At 42.1% G+C, this 22,178-nt stretch overlaps 1 protein-coding gene across 1 annotated transcript in view; it reads left to right on the top strand.

Moving 5' to 3' along the window:
* Positions 1-365: 365 nt before the first annotated feature.
* The window catches only part of PTPRR (protein tyrosine phosphatase receptor type R), a 144,633-nt gene continuing 122,820 nt past the window's right edge, over positions 366-22,178 (top strand). Inside the window, exons 1-2 of the mRNA XM_080579605.1 lie at positions 366-511; positions 10,881-11,185. Of these exons, the coding sequence (XP_080435731.1) occupies positions 451-511; positions 10,881-11,185 (366 nt within the window). The 5' untranslated portion in view covers positions 366-450. The remainder of the gene's footprint in view (positions 512-10,880; positions 11,186-22,178) is intronic.

Genomic DNA, 22,178 nt, shown 5'->3' with positions numbered 1-22,178 from the left:
CAGATCGGAGGGGAGCACAAACCCCCACAGACGCCCCACATCTTTTGGGGCGAACCCCCCCCACACCCCGCCCTCTGGTACCAGGTAGACGCAACACCACCGCTCCGCTGCGGCAGCGAGCCCGGGCTGCGGCTCCGGCTGGACCCTGAGGGGGAAGCCGGCGAGCTGGGCTCCCTCCACCCGGCCGCAGGTGCGGCTGTGCCCGGCGGTGCCCCCCCGCTCCCCTCCCGTCCCTTCGCCCCCGTTCCCCTCAGCCCGCTCCCCACAGCCAGGTGCGGGCGCCCCCCGCCCCACCGCCCGCCCGCGCGGCGCTGCGCATGCGCAGCGCGCTCCCAGGCATGCTCACTGACTTGGGGGGGGGGAGCGGGACGCGGCGTCGCGGCGCTGCCCGCCTCGGCTGTGCTCGGCTGCGCTCGGCGGGGCTCGGCTCCGCTCGGCTCCGCTCGCGCCATGCGGCGGGCGGCCGCGTGCCTCCGCGCGCTGTGCCTCCTGCTGCAGCTCCGCGCCGCAGGTGAGCGGGGGCGCTGGGGCGGGCGGCCGGGAGCACCTGTTGTGGCGGGAGGGCGGGGGGGGGGGGGGGGAGCGGGTAACGGCTGGCGGCGGGCGGGCGCCGTTCAGCACCACGGACAGCGCCCGCCCCGACCGGCGGCCGAGCCCTTCCGAACCGCTCCGAGCCCCTCCGAGCCCCTCCGAACCTCTTCGACCCCCCCGAGCCCCTCCGAGCCCCCCCCCCGAGCCCCTCGGCCCGAGCCCCGCCGTGAGGGGAGCGTTGTTTGGGGGCGCCCCGTGTCGGTTTCGGGGGACCGGGCGCCGTTGCTGCTCCCTTGTCCGGTGGCAGCAGGGCTCTGAGGGGGGGTTTCAGGCTGGGGGGGGGGCGTCACAAACCCGCCCTGCGTGCACTTCACGAAGTCTAATTAGCCGAGGCAATGAAGCGCACCCCGAAATGCAGCACCGTTCGGTGCCCTGCTTGGTGTTCAGAGGAGCGGCGCCCGGGCGCAGCGCCTCGGCGTCGCCGTGTTGCAGAGCCGCTGGAAGTGGCCGAACTTCGTGCCCCCACTCCACGGGGCGCTAGGAGGACTTGGGGGGTACGGCAGTGCCCGGGCACCCCATCCTTCCGTGTGCCGTCGCCTGGGGAAGTGCCTCGCCGTGGTGACCGGCATCGCACTGCCCCGGTACGCCAGGCTTCGCTTCGTAAACCCCAGGAGCCCTTCGCCTTGGGAAGCTCGCGCTGTTACGCCCGATGTTCGTTCCCGTCTGCGTGGGGTTACGGAGAGGCAGGGCGCGTTTCGTGATCCGTTTCAATAAAAGCCGTAAGCCGCTGTTAGGTTGTTCCTTTACAGCACGTATTAAAACGATCGCGTGTACGAAATTAGTGGGCAGCCTCTGTTGGGCATAGCTTGTCTTCTAATCTCCGTTTATCCTCTGTTGATAGTGGGCTTTGCGTTCATTTAGATGTGCTTCGTTTTTATACCCTGCTAATGGAAACTGGTGTTATCTCCTGCCAGAAAGCCATCTACTTTCCTTACCAAGTTTAACTTGTTTCCCTAAGTCACTGAGAAAGCCTACAAAGCTTGACCTTTATCATGAAAAGGCCTCGAAAATCACGAGGAAAATAGGAGAAAAATACCTCCCAGAAGTTCATATGGTGCTACTTTGCTCCCCGGGCAATCTTGGAAAAGAAGTGTTTCAGAGAAAGCAACAGAAAGGCTGGACGGGAGCTGAATTCAGCCCTTGCATATTGGGCACGGCTCCCATTGACTGCAAGAACCGGGCTTCCTCTAGGCAGGGCTGAGCGCGGCTGGCTCCTGCTGGAAGTCACTGAAGATGTCATAACGATAAAATAACACAGCGAGCTTAAACTGCTGTGATTTCCCCGTTTCATCTGATGCAAGTAGAAAATTTGGTCTTTCATGGAGTACCGTTACAGACATCTTTTATGTATAGCCTAAACTTATGAATTATTGATGGTGCTTTTGCAGCTTTGGTTCATGTGATATCATAAAATGCATTCCACTTGCCACTAGTGTTGGATCACAAATTATATCCCAAATGTCAGTATTTTGTACTGTGATGCAAAGTGCTTGGCTTTTCACGTTTCTTTTTGTTCTGAGGATGAATATACACGAGACATGCTTCTGCATAAGGGATGCCAAAGAAACCGTCAGCAGATGTTAAGAAAATCTCCTGTAATGTCAATTGGTGATAGTAGATTTTAGAGAAAACATAGCCCTACATTTACCTGATGTGATACTACTGCAAAAAGAATTCATTTTCTAATATGTTTAAATAGTGTTTTTTAATAGAAAGGCAATGCATGTCATATTGCAAATCTAGTATGCTATGGAAAGGCAATTCTATTACATTCGTGTCACAGTAGCCACATATGTATCTGCAAAAAAAAAGGAAATAGCCTTGTCGTGATTGAGAATTTCCATGTCCTTAAAAAGGTATCATTTTACTAAGTTGATTCAGACACCTATTCCAATAAAACATGACAGCTGTGTAAACAGAAAATTAACTTCTGTTGTACTGTTGGTATACTGGTATATCTCTTGCTGAAATCAAAGACACTTGTGTGTGCATTTCTGGAAACAGAATTAGACCCTTATGCTGAGTGCAGCAGGTGAAGTAATCAACGTATGCAGAGCTTGCTGTTAAAGGAAGACCTAAATTTGTAGCTACTGATTACAGGTCAGCATGAATCTTTGACTTCTATTATGCATTGCGTGAGAGAGTGCAAGACAGGTTATACTCCTTTTTAGTTGCTATGATCTAATACGTGTTCTTGCGGTGAAAAATTTATGTCTCCCAGGATGACTAGAGAGCATTGTTTCCTTGTAAAAGAATGGCAGGTGGTAGCAAAACCACAAAGTGATGCATTAGACTAACATGCAATTAGAGCTATTTGCGTCATCGAGATTACTCAACTAATTAACTGTTTCACCTCACTTTCATTTTTAGTAGATTGTATGAAAAGAGTTAAAACATATGATGGATTAAATATCTGGTCATAGGAAATAACCCAGGAAAATCATTTAGACTAGAAAAAACTTAGTTAACAATTAGCATATTAACCCACCCCCTGCCTTTTGTTAAAATCTGAAGAAAGCATTTTGCATGAAATTTGTATGAAGAGGAACAAATTCTGCTACAGGAAAAGCAAAAAGTTAGCACCTGAAGATTTGGTTAGGTCATCTAAGACATGGTTGGTTGAGCAAAGGCCTTATGGTAGCTTCATCAGGGCTTCTAATACCTCACTTTATTCTTCTCTTCATCAGTGAAGAGATGCACTGACATCCTTTAGTCAGTATGGACCAATATTTCCCTACCAGCCTTTTCAGAGAGGAAGCACGTAGGTCCTAGTCTTAGCCTCTTGGTAGATCCATTCTCCAAGCCCGTTGGCTGAATCAGGTGAAATTCAAAGGAGGAAATAGGGGCATTTCATTTTCTTGGGGCAATGCTTTGACCACAAACTAACACTTCTTTGGGCAAAACTCTCCAGGTAGAGAAACATATCTTATAAATATGCTAGGCCACTTCTCATTTAATTGCTACCAAAGCCCGCAGGGTGATGTTACCATGTCCTGCTGAGCAGAAACTAGTCCTGCAGATTTCCTGGTCGAATATGCAGTGTGTTGTATTCTCGTGGTTAGAAATGACTGGAGTAGACTGCAGTTCCTAATCAAGTATTGGGGGTCCTATTTTCTAGAAATCACACAAGTTCTGTCACAAAAATAAGAAAATCTGGGGATTTTCCAGGATATTTCTAGGGTTGAAATGCGATTTGCACAAAATGCATTTGCCATCAGATCCATTTCAGTAGCCTCATACTAGTGTGTGAATAATGCTAGCTTCTAAATACATTTAGAGTGAATGTGAAGGAGCTATTGATTTAAAAAATGCATTGGAATTCTGCTTCATTACACTAACATAATCTAAATGTAGCTGGTACTTATAATTGCCTTCAGTAGAAAACATATTGCCGGGCATGTGTGGGTGTTTTTACTAGAATAGACATTTGTGCCTTTTATTAGGAGACTCGTGGATAATCAGAGGGTAGTCATCTGTCCCCTTAAAAGTTCAGCTGGGGAAAAATAGCTTTATAATTCAGTGTCTGGCTTCGTATTATTTTTGAAGAAATAGAGAAGATTCTTGTCATGTGTTTACATGTGGAAATTCGTGCTATTCACAATTTTTGAAAGGCATCATCTACAAGGGGGTTATGTTCAGTACAGCCATTAGGAAATTATTGAGGTTTGTGATCTTGGAATCCCTGCACAATTTCATTTGGTGCATTATGAGAAGACCGAAACATCTTAGACAGCAAAGGCTGGTTCCAGCTTCTCCAGAGAGTGAAGCAGGAGCCTTGCTTAAAAGCCACAAATTCATCTCTTGGGGGAGTCTCTCTGTCTAGAAGGCAGCAAACCAGGTACAGCAGGTGGCTGTGGAGGTGGCCCCCCTCTGCAGGCACGTTCTCAGGCCTGGTAGGGGGCTAGGAGAAGGAGTAAGGTTCATTCTGTAAAGCACAGTTGTTGCCCTTCATGATTTTCAGCATGGTTTCGGAATAAGTGCTTGGAGAAGCTTAATAAAATCTGCTCAGAAATCCTTGGTGTGATCTCCTAGAGCAGTATTAGTGAAACAGAAAAACAAAACAAAACAAAAAACCACAAACACCCACACCTGCTAAAACCTTAAGACTGAAGTTTGCTTCCCTTCATAACAGCTACTGATTTCCATGGAGATACTATATATTTACATCCACGTTATGCAGAGCAGAATTTAGCCACAGCCTTCATTTGGAAAATGACGGTAATCACAAAATTAGCACATTGGTGTGGCACCTTCTCACATTTTCTGGAGAGAAAAAAGTCTGATGAGAAAGCATATGGTACGTCGGTGCCAGGGCATGAGTATGGCGGAATACTTAAGGGCCTTTGGGACCAGTGGCTCATCCATTAATTCACATGAGTGGACCTACTGAAATCAATGCTCTGTAGTATCCAGTTTCATTATTGACATATTAGGCAACAGGCCCATAAAATGAGATGCAAAGTGCCTTTTTGAAAAAGATAGCACCGATGTGCTTAATTCTAACTCACTGTAGCTGTGGATGTTTTTGGCCAGAGCACTTTTTTTTTTTTCCCTACTGAAAAGGACTAATTCAGCAAAAAATGAATTTACAGTCGTTTCTATTTTCAGCAGATTGCTTATCACAGAAGGAAAAGAATCCCTTGCAATTCTTTCTCGCACTCTTTCTCTCTCTCACATATGCATGTGTTTTCCCTCACGTGTAGAGAACAGAAAATGAATATACACCTCCAAGATGCCTACATATTTTGTCCTTATTGATCATTTGAACTTTTTGTTTCAGTCAGAAGTTCTGAACATTTTGTTCAAGGGCAAATCAAAATATTTTTCCAAATTTTTCCAATTGTTCTGTGTTTGCTCAGCTCTGGTGCAGGTCACTTGCTTTGAATTTTGACATACAAAGGGTGCTATTCCTTTAATACAAAACACTTTTTTAATAAAAAACATACCTTTTGCATATCAGACCTTGCTAGGAAATCACAGAGTCCTTCCCATAAAGAACGGGGATAGAAGCTAAGAAGTGTATGTGTAACAATTTTTACTGCATTATTGCTATTAGTGTGACATTTTATCTGTATAAGCATTCTACCTGCATTGTTATTCTTGTTTTTCTATAACAATTATATCTAGTCCTATGTTGCTTCTTGAATGAGACCTTTAAGAGTTTCATTTTGCTAACAATGAACTCTTGGCTTTAATTACATGTGTGAGGTGTGCTTCCTCTTTGCCCATAAGCAAGACTTTGAACTTAATGGGGCACAGAAACTTCCTTTAGCTGGAGGAGGCTGTGAGAAGCCATGCAGGAGCATGCCTGATGAAAAGTCATTGGGTCTAACAGCCTACTTTGGGTAAGGAATAGCTTCATTTGTATTGCTTTAACAGTTTTATCTTAAGAGAAGGCAGTGGTTTGAAGGAAGGACCTGATCAGGATTTGTGTTTTGTTGTTGCACTCCGCACCACAGAAACTGTCCCACAGCCTACAAGTCCCTCTACGACAAGGACTGCTATATGTGGGAAAGGGTTTTCCCAGGTGAATTCTTTTACCAGTTCCCAAACTTCCAATAGGTGCTACCAAGCTAGAAAGTGGATTCATACTTTCTCCTTTTCAGGTTTGCCTGGTTGGCCTCACGGAAGCACTTTTGAAAGTCTGTTCTATTTCTCTGACGGTTAGTGAAGTCATATCACCAAATCACAGAATAGTAATAGTTCTTGGTCTACCTTGCTAAAGTTGAAGAGTAGTTTTTGATGGGCTAATGCTGTGCAGCCTATCCAAATGAGATTTAGGTTTGATTGATGTACTACTTTGCTGATGGTAAGACATACTGTTAACTAGACAGTACAGATGCAAGGCATATTGCCTCCAGACAGCTTTTGTTTTCATTTGTGCTTTCAGCATCATTTAAAACATTTTTATTTCCCATCAGAGATGTTGACTACTCTTGATATGTTAATTTTTTTTTTCAGTAAGGTGGATGAGGCAGGGATAAAGAAATACATTGTGAGCTTGCAAGGGAGTTTGGTAGGGTTTTTTCCTGTTCTACTTTCCCGAAAAGATGATGAAGACAAAGATGACAACTGGTAGCAATGGTGGAAATACTGAAATTAATACAAGCAATAAAATAGAAAATATGCATTCTACATTACTGTGGAGTACTGAAATTAATACAAGCAATAAAATAGAAAATATGCATTCTACATTACTGTGGAGTTTCTTGTTGCACATTATCATTTGATGAAATGTTGCAGCTGTTAAAAGGTCTAGAAGCAAAGCTCCAAGGACTAGAAATGCAACTAAAGATAATCAGAGATTTTGAGGAAGAAGACTGTTGTGCAGAGGAATCTAAACTAAAGAAGAGGGTTACAGTGGAGGAGCATGGAAGCAAAGAGAAGACAGAAATAGAACAACCAATAGGAGAACATGCAAAATTGAGAAAGAGGTGTTCTTGCTTGTAAGAAGCAAACAAACAAACAAAAACAAGAGAAACAAACAAACAAAGCCAACAACAACTAAGGAAAAGAAGCAGCATGTAACTTCTTACATGGAAGAAGGAACTCCTTGCAGGGAAGAAGTCAAAGTCAACTGGTAGGAAAGACCAGAGGAAGAAGTAGCAATATTCATCAGGAACCTAAGCCAGAGCGCTGACCCATCAGAACAATGTACAGGTAGAAAACTGGAAGACAGAATCAACAAGTCAAACCAGTATAAAAGTTAGTGCCGCATCTGTTACCAAAGAGAATTGGAATGGTTATTACATGAGAGGGAAGGGGAGGCTGTCTTCCAGGAGCAAAGGTAGATACAAACATGCTGCTGAGATAAGTTCTGATGCAAGTCTGGAAGTAGCCACTGATTGTTGTTCATTTTGGAATAAAATACTGAAATCAAATTTTCCATTTTCCTAAAAATAACTATACTTAGCTGAGAAATAGGTGAAGATTCATCCTCTTTTTGATTAGAAGAAATAGCATGAAATCACAATCTGAACATCTAGTCTACTCTCCTCAACGCCAAGGCAGAATAAATGATAACGCTTTGTAAATACACTTGAGGGAGGGAGGAATTTTAGGAGAAGGAATAAAATTATTTTAGTAAAGGGCGATATAAGCGCTGGATGAATGATTGCAAATCCGTCATGAATAATGATGCTCTGAAGTAGAGTTCAAACAGGGTAATGTGACTGGAATATAAAAATTCACTTTAGGATCAAGTTTGCTAAGCTTATGGAAGAGACTCCTCTAGGAATTCGTTTTTGTTTTTTTTTTGAGTCTTGTCCTAAGTCTCATTTTCTGAATCCCTGTGTTTCTTGATATAGCGGAAGATTAAAAGACACCTGAATCAGTTTTTGCTATCATACTGTGCTGCTTCAGTTCTTCATAGTTTCTGGTGGTTTCCCCAGGGGCCTCAGAGGAGAACTTGTTTTTTGTGTGTGGGTACAGAACTAGATATGGGAAGGAAAAGAGACTCCCTATCTTCTCCCTCTTAAGGGCTGGAGACCGGCAATATTTGTAGGTATGTGTAGCAGAAGTGCTGGTGTTTCTGCCTTAACCTCTCTGAGTGCCTCGTTGGTGCAAACTGTGCTCAGAGCTGAGGTTTGGATGGCAGGGACAAGAAAGAATGTTTATCGGAGGAAGCTTTAGGTTCCACCATAGGATCAATGGTGGCCAATGTTAGGGTCGCCTGAGGTACAGGTAGCAGTCTGGGAGTCAAAGTCTTGTCTTGTTTAGGGCCTCATCCACAATCTACTGGGATCAATGAAGTTTTCACACCGGGTACTGTCAGTGCATGGAACCTGCTGAAATTATTGGGGCTGTGTGGACTTCTCAGAAAACTAAGTTCAGCCTGGTAATTTTCTTGGGTCGTGTTTGACCTTCTGTGCTGTCAGCTGGTAAAAATACATTTGTCTGAGTGCAGAGGGTACGTTGTGTAAATAGACTAGTTAATTGCTCATTTCTACAGAATGGGTCACTACCAAATTGTATTTTGCTGTCCATCTTGAAAATCTGTGGTGATGGATCATGTATTGAATCTGCTGCAGCGAGCTGTGTTACTGCCGTGATTTTAGCATTGCAAAGGAAGAGAGTCTGTCAGGATTTAGTCAGAAATGGTGATACTGCTATTAAAAATAAGATTTGTGAGCAGATGAGCTTTTGGGGGAATTCCTTAAACTCTTGGCTTATCAAAAATAAGACAACTATTCTTTTTTTTCTGGATTCAGACAGGATTAACTCTGAAGTTTTACTTGGAATTTACTTTAATATTATTCAGTGACAAATTTGGACTAGTAATTATATTTTCTGCTTCTTTCAGTAAAAATAAATGAAATAAAAGGGGAACTTGGAATATTAAAGTGAGGAGGAAATCCAATGTAAAAAATTCCTGGGGAAACACAGTGCTTTTTATTCCCTCAGAAACAAAGAAGTAGGAGTGAAGGAAACAATGAGGAACCACAGACACAAAGTGTGTTTGTAGTTAATATGCTCGGCTTTGGAATATGAGTTGCTTGTGATGGAGACATGAAAAGAAAGCCAGTGAAGAGGGGACTGTGAGAAGTGCTGAAGTTCCCTTGTTTTTACTTTGCCCTTCACGTAACTCTACAAATTGCTAGGTTAAGACCAGCCCTCAGGATTTTATCAATGAAGCCAGCCCCCAGAAATCTGAATGAGATCCCAGAAAGCTTAAAAAGCTCTGAAATTCAGCTATCCCTAAGACCATACTCTGCAATTTCTCATTTTTTTCTGCTCTCAGTGATCTTTGCAATTAAACTTGGCAACGTGTCCTCAGTGGTCATCTAGAAATTGGCTTTTTTTTTTTTTTTTTTTCCATTTAAAAGCATAGCCTTGGGTTTAGCATTGTACTTTATATTGGGAGGATCTTTAAGCGTACTGCAGAATGCCTGAGTCTGTGTTCTGTCTTCCTATTGATTTTCTGCTCATGTATGGTACGAATTGCCTCACTGCCTACTGACATGGACCCACTTTTGGCAGTGAACGCAGATCCCAGTGATGCATAGCAATACTATAGCACAGACAAGATATTGGCGTTGATTTTCCTAACTGAAATTTCATAAGGAAATTAGGTCAACAGAATGTAATTACCTACACTGAAATCTCCTAAGGGCACCGGGTAGAGCTGTGCAAATGGCTGATTATTTTGATTTGCTTATAGAAGCAAAAAAAAAACAGAGGCAAAAATCAGTCTGAACAGAACAAAAAGATTTCTTGTTCAACCTGAAGGGAAAAATGTAGTTGGTTTGGAGCTGTTCTTCACAGCTCATTATGAGAATTAAAATAATGTGTTTTTTTTTTTTCCTAGCTGAAAACCAGTGCACAAATTCACCATTCCCATTAACTCCAGCAGCTTCTGAAAAAGAAATCCCAAGCTGAGCAGAGCGAGCTCTCAGGGTTCACTTCTCTTAGAACACAAAGTCCCTTTTGTACCACAGCGTGTTTCTTAGAGCACTCATCCAGGAGGTGACTAATTCAGCTTCAGTTACTTTTTATCTATAAAGGAGATGATCTGTGCCTATTTTTCTGCTCAGAGGGACAGCCTGTCTCCCAGACGAGCAGCTCAATTGGGCTGTTGTGGCTGTTTATTTCTGGTTCCTTTTAGAAAGGCATCATTAGGAAGTACTTTGACTATCAAACATAAACTTATTTTTCATCTCATGGCAGCAGCATGGAAGGTTTGGAGTGCGACAGCCCCCTTCTATTACAAACATGGAGAGGTGATAGAGGTGGATGTATATGTACTCTGTATGCAGTTGCCTAATGGTGGGGTGGTAAATTGTGGTTATGGAGGCAAGCATCTGAGTTTTACCTTTTCTCTCTTTCTTACGCGTTTAAGTCTGATTTCTTGACCTGGTTCTTGGCCTTTTTTCCTCAATTCCCATATATTAAAGATGATCATTACAATTCTCATTTTTTGTTATTCCTAGGTGATTAAATACATCAGAAAGTGGACTGCATATGTTTTGATAATGAAGTCAATACCAGTACAGAAGTTGGACTTGGCTCAGCACATATATCATTTTTGAAATGTAACCGTGACTAGAAGTAGAAAACATTTGAAAAAGCACTGTAAAAACGAATTTAAGAATTTAATACACTTAACATACTTAGTAGACTCTCTGTGGTGTTGCTAAGCTATCGCTATAGAAATTGCATTCAAGGGAATTCTTGTATTCCACAAATAACCGTTCCAAATCTTGTAGAACCCAAAGATCTCATCAAATTTCTAGAATCATCTACAGAATATCCAAGAGAGACATTCTAAACTTATTCTTTTCTTTCTGCAGGCTGCTTTTCTGGAGACAATGACCACTTTTTGGCAATTCATCAGCGAAAGAGTGGAAAACCTGTGTTTATTTATCACCATGTGCAGAGTGTGGAGAAAAGTCTGGATACAGACAGTTATAAGAATTCCAAACAAAATTTCCATTCTTCTTCCCACACCAAAATAAACAAGCTGCACCCTGCAATAATTGTTAAATCAACCTTCCCCAGACCTGCCTATGACCCGTCCCTCAATCTGTTAGCTATGGCTGGTCAAGATTTAGAAGTGGAAAATCTTCCCATTCCTGCAACAAATGTGATTGTTGTGGTAAGTGCCTTTTTCTGGTTTCTGGAGCTGTTTTGTGAATAAATATGCTTACAGATAAATATAGACACAGATTTTAAAGTGGGGTATCCAAAGCTCATATTCTTCTGCCTGGCTGATCATGTAAATCTAAATAGTGACCACACATCTTGAAGCTCTTCACTTTAGTAGAACTTGCATTCGTATAGCCTTTCCGTGATCAACAAGCAATCTGATGAACCAGTGCAGAATATAGCTTCTCTGTAGGCAAAGAACATACCTTTGCCTCAAATGCCTTTAATCCTCTTGTCTTGATTAATATTTGCACTGCTGGATGGGTTTTAAACTTACTCTGCATAGGGCACAAGAAAATATATTTCAGTGAACAATTCTGCAGAGGCAGGGAGATTTTAAAAGTCTGATGCAAAGGGTTCATTCACTTCTATTTCTGTAACAAATCCACCATTATGCTTACGTAGCTGTTTGAAAGCAAGTCTGTTTCTTGAAAAAAATTAAGAATTATGTTTTTGTTGGTGTAAGCCATGTGTATTCCTGCTGGGAGATACGGTCCGGGACCCTCTTCATTCAGTAACCTGTGTGATCTTTCCCATTCTCAGCAAGGTGATGGCAGCCCTCCTTCTTACAGTCGACAGCACATCAGTGGAGCCATACACTGATGCCACCCTGCTGCATCTTCACCCTTCATGCCAGGGGAGCAGGACAGTGTCAGTAGAGTTGTCCCCTGTGGGGTGTGCAGCGCAGTCTGCGTATTTTCTGCACGGACACTGCTCTGCCTCACCCCGGTGCATGGTGAGCCCTGCCTGATGATGCAGAATTGGGTTTATCCTTCTTCTTTCTGGAGGGAAGAACAACCATTCGTAACGGCTCACTCACCCATTAGAGTTAACTAATAAAGATTAAATTGAAACAATGTGGCTAATTACAATCAGCAGCTATTTGCCTAATTCTGTAAATGCTTTGTACAAAAGATGCTAGATTAAAAAAGAATGGCCTTTGCAAACAAGGATAGAAGACAGAGTGTACAGCGCTGGGAGATGTTAGCACTTGAAGTGTTTCACAATCGATAGTTTCTCTTACTGCTGGTACCTCTGGAGATCTGCCCTTGTGAAGGCACTGAGTAGCTGTCTGCATGCCACCGAGGTTAGTGGAGTGCAGTAAGGGCTCGTTTTAAGAGTTAAAAAATAGAGATCTAGCCTCAAAAAGCTGTGTTCTGGGCATGTTTGCATTCCCTGTGAGCAAAGCCTCCTAATTTGAGATTTGATGGCTGATGTAATTAGCGGTCTAGGTTCAGTTCTATGGAGGCATGCTACTGCAGTCCGTTTCAGAGCAAAATAAGGGACTGACAGCCTTGCTTCACAGGGACATATCAACCGTCCACACAGTCCCCATGCTGAATGGTACTGGTCTGGAGGAGGAAATGTCAAACAAGCTGAATACATTTATGCCCTGTGCTTGCTGCAGCCATTAGGGCCAGCACGAAAGCCTGGCCAGCACAAAAGTGCCTGGTCTTTTCTCCCACGGCAAGCATTTCACCTCCCGTGAAGATGAAAGCTCTCTGTTAGTGCAAGGAGTTCAGAATATGCACGAGCTCTTATTTTTTCATTAATGGTGGTGTTACCTGAGAACTATTATTTTAGCAGAGCCTTGCATGCATTTGGAGATCCACAGTGCTCAACTGTGAATGGAATAATCTTGCAAAATATTCTGGGGCTACTCTGATGTTAGCTGACTGGCTCTGTGACTGCATTAAAACTTAAGTGAGGCAGATTTTCAACTGGAGTCACATAAAAAAAGATCTATTAAATCTACATTAAGTTCTCATTAAGTGACCTCGGTCTGAAGCTTTGCTACTGCATTTGCAGGATGGAGCTGCTGCTCTGAAACCTTCTGTTCTGGCTGGGAACCATATGTGCTTTGAGGGGGGGCATAACAGCGTGAGCTAATCACGACATGAAAGCTGCTTGTTGCTCGGGATGTTCAGTTATCTCTCGGTGTGTTGAAGGACAGGGATTTTAGTTTGGTTTTAATGTCATCCCTTCAGAAAAAGCCTTTTGGGAAGCATATATTTTAAAGCAGAAGCACAGGGAGACTTGGGCAACCAGTGGAGTAATCCCAAAATAAAAAATTTCGAAGTTGTTTTCCTCTAAAGGGCATCTGTCCCACAGCAGGGTGCTTGCCATCATCCAAGCACAGCCCTGCTTCTTCCAGGTCTCTGCACTTGGATGCTTGGTTTCTCCCTGTTTCTCCCTCATGAATTTCATGTTAAGTAGATTGCAATCTTAATGTCATTGCCAAGGGAGTCTGTTTTGTTTTGAATGCATGTATGTCATTCCCTCTTTGTTTTGAACTAGCACTTGCCGCTTGTTGCTGCTTTTTGGTTTTTATTATATAGGGCAAGTGGCAACATTTGTTGTTTTGCCCTGGCTGACCCTTTTTGTTCCAGCCTGTAGCAATGTTGTTGGTTGCTCAACTTGAAAGGGCAATTGCTGGTGTTAATGCTTCCTGTAATCCAGTTACATGACTAGTGCACACCGTGATTTAGAACGAAAGCCTGAAAGGGGGGTTATTTTTTAAAATAAATCAACGCTGTTGCAGCTCTGCAGAGGGGAGGAAACTGAATTCAATCTAATTTCAGTGACTTGAGGTCCATTTTCTTCATGATGGAGGTGGAAAGGTAGGGCAAATAGATGCCTAATGTAGAACGATTACAAGGTTACATCTCGTGCTAAGGACTCTGCCATCTGACAAGCAAAACATTGCCAATGCACAGAAGAGTGCTGTGAAGCCAAGAATTCTGCAGGTATTGTGTCAAAAAATGGTGTTTTGTGGCTCTACCAATAAAAAATGCATGTTAAGAAGTAATATTACTGAACCTGGGGAAATTGTACTGCTTGTTTGCCAAAGGGAGGAAGGCGAGGGTTTTATTTTCTGGCAGTATGTTTTCTGTACCTGAAGGCTTTCTGTCACATTACCTCCCTTCAGTGCTTAAATCTCGTTGAAGGAAGTAAGGACAATCCAGAGATCTTAGAAGCATTTTGACTGTTTTATCAATGTTTTTGTGCTTAGCCATGCATTTTGTTTAGCTGTCATTCAAAAGGACATGAGACCACTCATCTAAAAACTGCTTGGTTAATATATGGAATTACCTACTTTTCTGGTAACACTTAATATTTTCTGTTTGTTTGGGTTTGTTTGGGAACCCAGAAACCATGCATGCATCAAACATATTAGACAGTTAGCAGGGAAATGAACAAATTCTCCAAACAGGCCTCTGTTTATTCTAGGTCTTCTCAATACTGAATAAGAGCACCAGCAAGGTCAAGGCAGTACACAGAGAGCATAAATACTATGTTGATAAGCCCTTATTAAAAGTGCTGCTGCCTAACATACTTTAAACAAACAAACAAACAAGCAAACATACATACATACGTATATATATGTAGTTAGGGCTGAACTTGAGAAAAAAGCAGAAGGACTTGTAGTAAAGGTTACAGCTCAGGCTGGACCTGAAGTATCACCTCATGGAAATGCTAAAGCATCAGCACTTGCAACCTGATATAGTTTGGTCTGTCCAAAGTCTCTCTCAGACACACAAGCGTGTTGTGCTAACATTGGGCCAAGCTTCTCAGATGCTTTTTTCACTCAGATACTATAAAGTGTTTCAGAAATGTAAAGCTAATCAGCTTGCTCACTATATCATTTTTCCCTTTCACCTCCCACTACTACTATGCACCTTCTTATATAAATATGAAAATCTGTGTCTCTATTTTTGTTGCTTATGGAGTTGACAGCGCTGTACCGTAACCTAAAATTCAGTGCATCTCCTCAGTTTCATTTGGCTTGCATGTGTGTTACTGCACTGAGCTGATTTAAGTGGAGTTTCTCTCAGCTAATATCCGTGGGATGTAAGATGCACAGACAGCCACACGGAGCTTCTCTTTGCATTGCCATGGCTTTTTGTGTAAGGCTGAATTCCTCAGAGCTGCAGCTCTGCCATACCATTACAACTGTTTTGTCATTAACGTTTGACCCTTCTACCTTCAAGCAAGCTGAAAATAAGGAAGCGTTTCAGGTGCTAGTGCTCCGAGGTAGGATTCAGAGGAAGAGTAAGGCACGTGAATGTATGTAGCTATAAGTAGATGCCCACGTGTGAGCGAGGTATTCAAGCTTCAGTATAAGCAGTGGAGATCTAGCCTATTTGTAGCCTAACGAGCTGTCTAGCACTATTCTAAACAATTTCTGCATGATTAGGGAGTTAATATAGGTCAGGGTCCACATCCAGTAGTCAAACTGGATGTGATCTTCGTGTTCTGGAGGCTAGTACTGACGTGGGCCATTTCCACATCACTTTTCTTACTGCCAGAGAACAGTGCCAGATGCATGTAAACTACCAATACAACATAGCCTTGATGTCTACTTCAGGGTGAGCCAAGTATCTTCTCTCCCTAGGCCCAAATGGCTGTACTGACAAGATTTCTATTGGTGATAGCAGGTGTATAAGCATGTGCTGCACACTGACTACTTGCATATTTATATGTATCATATATTCATGCATGCACACTGGGGGTTGGAACTAGGTGATCTTTAAGGTCCCTTCCAGCCCAAGCCATTCTGTGATTTAGTGCTGTCTTAGTCTGCAGGTGATCCCAGGTTAAACAACAGTTTTTATACCGAGATAATGTGGAAATCCTTTCTGAATCGAGGCATAGTTCAAGTAGGTGAGCTGCTTCTAGGATTTTGGGCAGCTGAAAACTATGAACCTGTGAAACCACAGCAGAGCTGCTTTTACATTTATGTCACATTCATCCCACAAGTACGGCTCCTCTCTAAGTTTGCCCATGATACATACTTAGAGAAGGTGCAGCTCTTGTTTGCTTACTGACATGGCCTTACACATACAAGTTTATTCCTCCATTAGTTCCCCATTTCCTGATGCATCAGATTTAATTTTTTGTGTCAAAGCCCAGGACCTCAGCTACCTTATTTGTTCCTATGTTTTATTTCATTATTCCCACCACTTTTTCCTGACAGAAATGTTCTAATCCTTTGTACTTTCTGGCAAGCCATGGCTTCCACATAGAATGTCCCATCCAAGTTCCTCTAGTGAAAAACAGGATGTCCTTCTCTCTTGTCCTTCATACGTCCACCCAAGACTTGCTTTTGATATGGGACTTGCTTCTTTCTTTTGAAGACTGGTCAAACAAAGGGAACCAGGCCACAAAGCATACTTCTTAACACTGAAATTACCTCTACTGACTGGTTTGTTGGAATGCCAAAAGAACTGTAGGAAGAGAACCTGGTAAAAAAAAAAAAAAAAAAAAAAAGTGGGGTCCTTCAGTCCTTCTGGTCATGTTCAGCCCCAAAATATTTTCCGTATAGGTACATTTTTGTGAAGACATTTAATAGAGGTGGGTTTTTTTTGTTGTTGGTTTTTTTTTTGTCTTCATACAAATGGAACAGTGTGGAATTTGCTTTTTGCTTTTCTTTAAACAGAAAATACACATTTCTTCTCATTGAGATTTTGGTAATGTAAGGTCCCCTCTTTTTCAAGGCTGCGTCACAGAGTATTGGCTACTGGTTTCCATAGGTTTTACCATTTCAGTGAGACCTGAGAATATGCTCCAATGATGTTTGTTCACTGATAGCTGTTCCAGTTTTCCCCAGCTCTCCGCTCCACTGACTGAATGTTTCTCCATAGTCTCACCGCTCTTTTCCCTGATATTGAACACCTTATTTTGATATAAGACCAAGTCTCTACTTTTTTTTTTGTTGTTGTTCTCTATGTCAGAAACTCTTCTGGCTTTCAAATTCTGTGCAGCCTCTGTTGGCACAGCATCTGTCCAGCTAATACAGAGCTGGACAATCTGCATCTCTGAGCTCAGTTGTTCCTGGAGTGGGTTCAGTGAGGCCATGGTAAACAGTCTGCAAATTTACATTTTAATGTGTCTGACTGATGAAAATGCATGGAAGTCTGTGAGAAACTTTGACGGCTGAGTGATCCATTAGACCAGAAATTTAGGACTGTTTTTAGGAGACCACAAACCAAAAGTAATTCTTAATTTGGGGGGCTTGGTACACAGGAGAGGAGAGACATGGATGATGGCTGGGGGATGTTCTTTCTGTGGAACAGAGTTTCTAAAAGCAAGTGTTGCTCATGAACTGTCTGCCTCCCATCACGTGTTGTATGACATGTTACGTTGTGTGACCAGCTAACTACAGTTAGTTTGGAAGTTACTCAAAATGTTCAAATTTTATCTTCCTATTACATCCACTCTGGTAATGTCCTTCTTTTCACTGGGATAGATGTAGATGTGTACTCTCCTTCAGTAAAAGTACCCTAAGGGCACTCCCTCTGTAGGCCTTGTGAAGAGGTGGTCAAAACACTTTTGAAATTATAATAAGTTACAAAATGGAGCAAGACTGAGGCATAAACATGCTATCAGTCAGGAGAATAAGTAGTCCATAAACTGGCAGGTCAACCAGTGCTGGGGCAAACAGCCAAGCTGACCGTCTATGAGATGCAACAAAAAGTCAGAAGACCCTTTTTGCCACTGAGCATCTGAGGCCTGTTATTGCCAGCCTAAGAGAGGGATTGGTATTAGGCTGGGCAGAGGAGACTTCATACAAGATTGTAGCTCTGTAGTAACTTCTCAAAGGAGCCTTCTGAGGAGTAGGATCTCCAGATCCAATGGGGTATCAAATGGTCCCTCTCTGTTTCCAGGTCATGTATTTGTCTGATGCTTGAATCAACAGAGGACAAGTGCTGTGCTGATCGATGGTGAAGTTTTAAGATCTTAATATAATTACAGCGCTGAATTGCTAACAAGTTCTAAATGTTAGTCACACATTACAACAGTGGGCACTATCAGTCAGTACCCTTGTTGCGTCCCTTTACATTTTACATCATGACCAGATCTTTACAGCATTCTGCTTCTAAACTCAAGTCCACCTTCTAATTAAAGACTGATGCTCATCGTTATCTTAGTCCTTTCTTAAGTAATTACATTGCGTGCAACATAACTGCAGCAAGCCTTACAAACAGACCTAGTCGCCTGCAGCTCTGTCATTCTGGATTTTGTTTGCACAAAGAAATCTAGAGAGTCTGCATTAGTTGGCCTCATTTGCTTTCTGCTTCCTTCTGTGCACTTCAGCAGGGATAATTGCATGCTGAACCATTATCATGGTATTGTGTTTGCTGTCAGTCTTCGTGGAAAACAGGAAAGATTGCATTAGGTTGTAACATGCACTCAGACCTCCTTAAGGCTTTTTTTTTGTCGTCTGACTAGCAAAAAGTTAATAGTATGTTAGTGGAATATTTAGTAACCCAGTGCTTTAGTTGATTAGCTTACTGCTGGCAACTTTGGAGTTATTTTCTGTATCATGCAGTGGGATGCTAAACTTGAACAAAAGCTAGTAATATTTTTCCTAAATTACCCAGTTCCTCTTTGATTACAAAGTTTTCCTTTTCCATCATTTTTTCAGTGAAGATGTGTCTTGAAGTCATTTAGTGTTCATGAGCTGCACAGTTTAAATGAAAACTGGATTTCAGAAGCAGGCATGTCATTGCTTTCAAACTAAAGGTTAAATTTTCATTGGCAGTTAATGTTGTAAAGTTCATCTGTAAGAAAAAGATAAGGTGAGTATCAACTGTTCCATGCTTCTTTCAGCTGCATGTTCCCTTTAATTGGCCAGTCCCAGCTATAAAGTAGATACTTGTGTGTAGGAGAAAGGAATGTTTTTCCTTTTTTCCATTTTTTTTTTCTCCAGGAAAAGCTTTTTTAATTGATAAAACACTTTTTGGCAAAACAGAGATTCTCCATGACATTGGATTGCATTCAGCAACAGTTGCCGCCAAATCAAAGATCTTCATTTTTACTTAAGCATTTTCAAGATGTCTCAAAAATGCAGGGGAACTTAGATGTGACAGAAAGGCTGTATACCCAACTGTGGGAGACCTGGCTCGAAGCCTTGCCCTAAAGGAGGCAGAAGAGAAAACTAAACTTGAGTCTTTCTCATTTCACGTGATTTAGTCACTGAGCAAAGGGGTACTGATAGCCCATGTCTCATACTCACATTTGTTTGACCCAACAGACATTGTTCAGTCAACTGAAAATTCAAAGTAGCGTTAATCTTAGGCTGGTCCAGTACAAATTTCTTGTATGTGTTTTGATTTGGTCCTTGAAATAGAGGAAAAAAAATAAAACAGCCCCCTGCTGCCTCCTTATTACATGGCCCCATTTATTTGGCCATGCTGTGCTGATTTCCAGGAGAAAGACACAAAATGTTAGAGTGAAGTGGATTTTCCATCCCTGCCCTTTGCTTGTCTCCTTTATGACAATGCACAAGCTACATTTTGGGTGTTGCAGCCTTTCAGCTTCTTGGCTGCTCTTGCTCCCCTTCCTGGTTGGAGCTGCACCGACTCCATTCCCCCGTAACAGTACAGACAGGGTTGCATTTCAGCAGTTCGATCTATGTTCTGTTTTCCTTTTATAATGAGCTGAATCCTGTTACTGTCTAAATATGGCTGAGGAGAGGGATGAGTTTACTGGCATGCACAGTTCCAGGTGCCATCACTGGAATCGTGGGTGTGTGACATCCAATGTCATAAATGAACAAAATGACCCACCGTGAGACGCACCCATAAATAAATATTTTGACAACTCCCCACAATAAATCTATGCATTGCATTGATAGTGTTCAGGAATAAAGACTGAAGAAGCATACTTTTTTTTTTACTTTTTTTTTTTTAATTTTATTTCTGCTAGAGCCCTCAGAGAACTATATTTGTGGAAAGCCAAGTTCCTCTACAATAACATTTAAAAGACAGATAAAGGGCACTCAGATAAAAAGACATCAAGACAGCATGTGTTTCATTATCAGTCAATGTTTTGTTGGATCTGGCAGTTCAGCCTCTGGAATAATCTTTCCAGTTCTCCACTTCTGACATCATTGTTAGGGAAAGTGACAGCTTCTCAAAAGCTCCTCAATAGGTGGTTCATAGTGTGTTTTTTGTGTGCAACCCCTTAAATGTTAAGCCTTTTAAAAACAGCTTTTGAAAAAGAAAAATAACATATTTTTATATAACTACATTAATATATGATATTTTTAAAACATGATGACTTATTGAATCAGAGAAACAGTGTTAGGAAGCAGAAAGTGATCTTTGGAACACACTCTTTACAAAGCCTCATAGGTCAAGTATTACTGCACTTCAGCATCTCTTTGACCAAAAATAAATATTGAATTCATAAATGAAGTGCACAGGCTGGGAGGGTATTGGAATTTGAAAATGATCACCGAGCTGTCAACTGAACAGTGGTTTTTCAGTCCCCTTGGTATTGAAACAGTTCGTGGAAAGGGGAAGAACCCAGGGAGGTAAGCAAAGAGGTACAAAGTCTTTGTTGTTGTTGCTAAAAGCATTCAAGTAATGTTTTGCTGTCCTTCCTTTGAAGGTCAGTCATGACTGATAATCTGGGATGGAGCTAATTCTTATTTGGCTCTGCACCACAGTAAACTGGTGGAAAATACTTCAAGTGGATGTAGTGCGAATGAGTCCAGAGGTGGGCCACAAAGATGATCAAAGGGCTGGAGCACCTCTCCTATGAAGACAGGCTGAGGGAGCTGGGGTCGTTCAGCCTGGAGGAGAGGAGAAGGCTCTGGGGAGACCTTACAGCAGCTTTCCTGTACCTAAAGGGGGCCTGCAGGAGAGCTGGGTGGGGACTTCGTCAGGGAGTGTAGTGACAGGACAAGGGGGAATGGCTTTGAAGTAAAAAAGGGTGGATTTAGATTAGACATTAGGAAGAAATTCTTCACTCAGAGGGCAGTGAGGCCCTGGCACAGGCTGCCCAGAGAAGCTGTGGGTGCCCCATCCCTGGAGGTGCTCAAGGCCAGGCTGGATGGGGCTTTGGGCAACCTGGTCTGGTGGGAGGTGTCCCTGCCCATGGCAGGGGGGTGGAGCTGGGTGGGCTTTAAGGTCCCTTCCAACCCAAACCATTCTGTGATTCCGATTCTCTGAATACATGCTAGAAGCATTGTGAAAAGCGTTGTGGGTATGCATCAAGGCTGCTAATATAATATCGATGAATAGTGTAGGAAAGTGTTTGCCAGCTTATATCTATGTTTATTTAAATATGAATTTCAGACTTTATTAGCTGTTGGAGAATAAAAGTGGAATGTCTGCTTCATACAGATTTGGCTGGGGATACGCATTCTCTTTGGGAATCATCATTGTGTAATAAACTGCAACATAGAAATCAATGACAATATAGTCAGGATTTTTACGTTTATAATATGCTAAAGTCAATTTGGCTTGATTTACACAATGTCATTAAATGAGTTTAATTTGTTTTTTTTTTGCCCCTTTTCCTGTTGGTGGCCTTACAATAAGAGGTTATATTTTTGCTGTTACTGATTATACTAGAAACATTGTTGGTGTTTTTTGAAAACACACTGAAAGAAATAAGGATCGCTTTGGTTATAATCCTGTGCTGGTCTGGCAACATTTATCTCTTTCTGCACTGTTTAGCCAAATTGTTGCTGATACGCTTTCTTCAAGCAACACATAATATATTGCCTAATTAAGAACAGAGCTCTTGAGGCTAATACTTACAAATAAATATGATATTTTAATTTCATAGTTTCATTTCAGGTACTGTACCATGCAGTTTTATCAAAGTACCTTATTCTGAGCTGACAGGTCATTAAAACAAACGTTTTGGGCTAGGAAGATAAATACTGCTCTTTTCTTTTAAAGTCTTTGCATTTGTTGGGCAAAATAAAGCTAAAACACTATAGAAATGATACTCCTTGCCTAAATGTGATGATGATGAAGAAGAAAACAGAAATCCTCAAATCCCTCTCATAGGCTTTCTCTGGAAAGGTGTAGCACAATGCTCTGCCTAGTTAGCCACAATGGAAGTATATACAGGCAATAGAAATTTACCTGAAAATTAAAAATACTCACTCCCTTTCGTCCACTTTTTGTGTTTATGCTATA

The sequence above is a fragment of the Anser brachyrhynchus genome (assembly GCF_964034855.1).
Source record: "Anser brachyrhynchus genome assembly, chromosome: 1".
In the NCBI taxonomy this organism is placed as follows: domain Eukaryota; kingdom Metazoa; phylum Chordata; class Aves; order Anseriformes; family Anatidae; genus Anser; species Anser brachyrhynchus.
The sequence above is the reverse complement of the archived record's forward strand: the minus strand, read 5'-3'. Positions and strand labels throughout refer to the sequence as shown.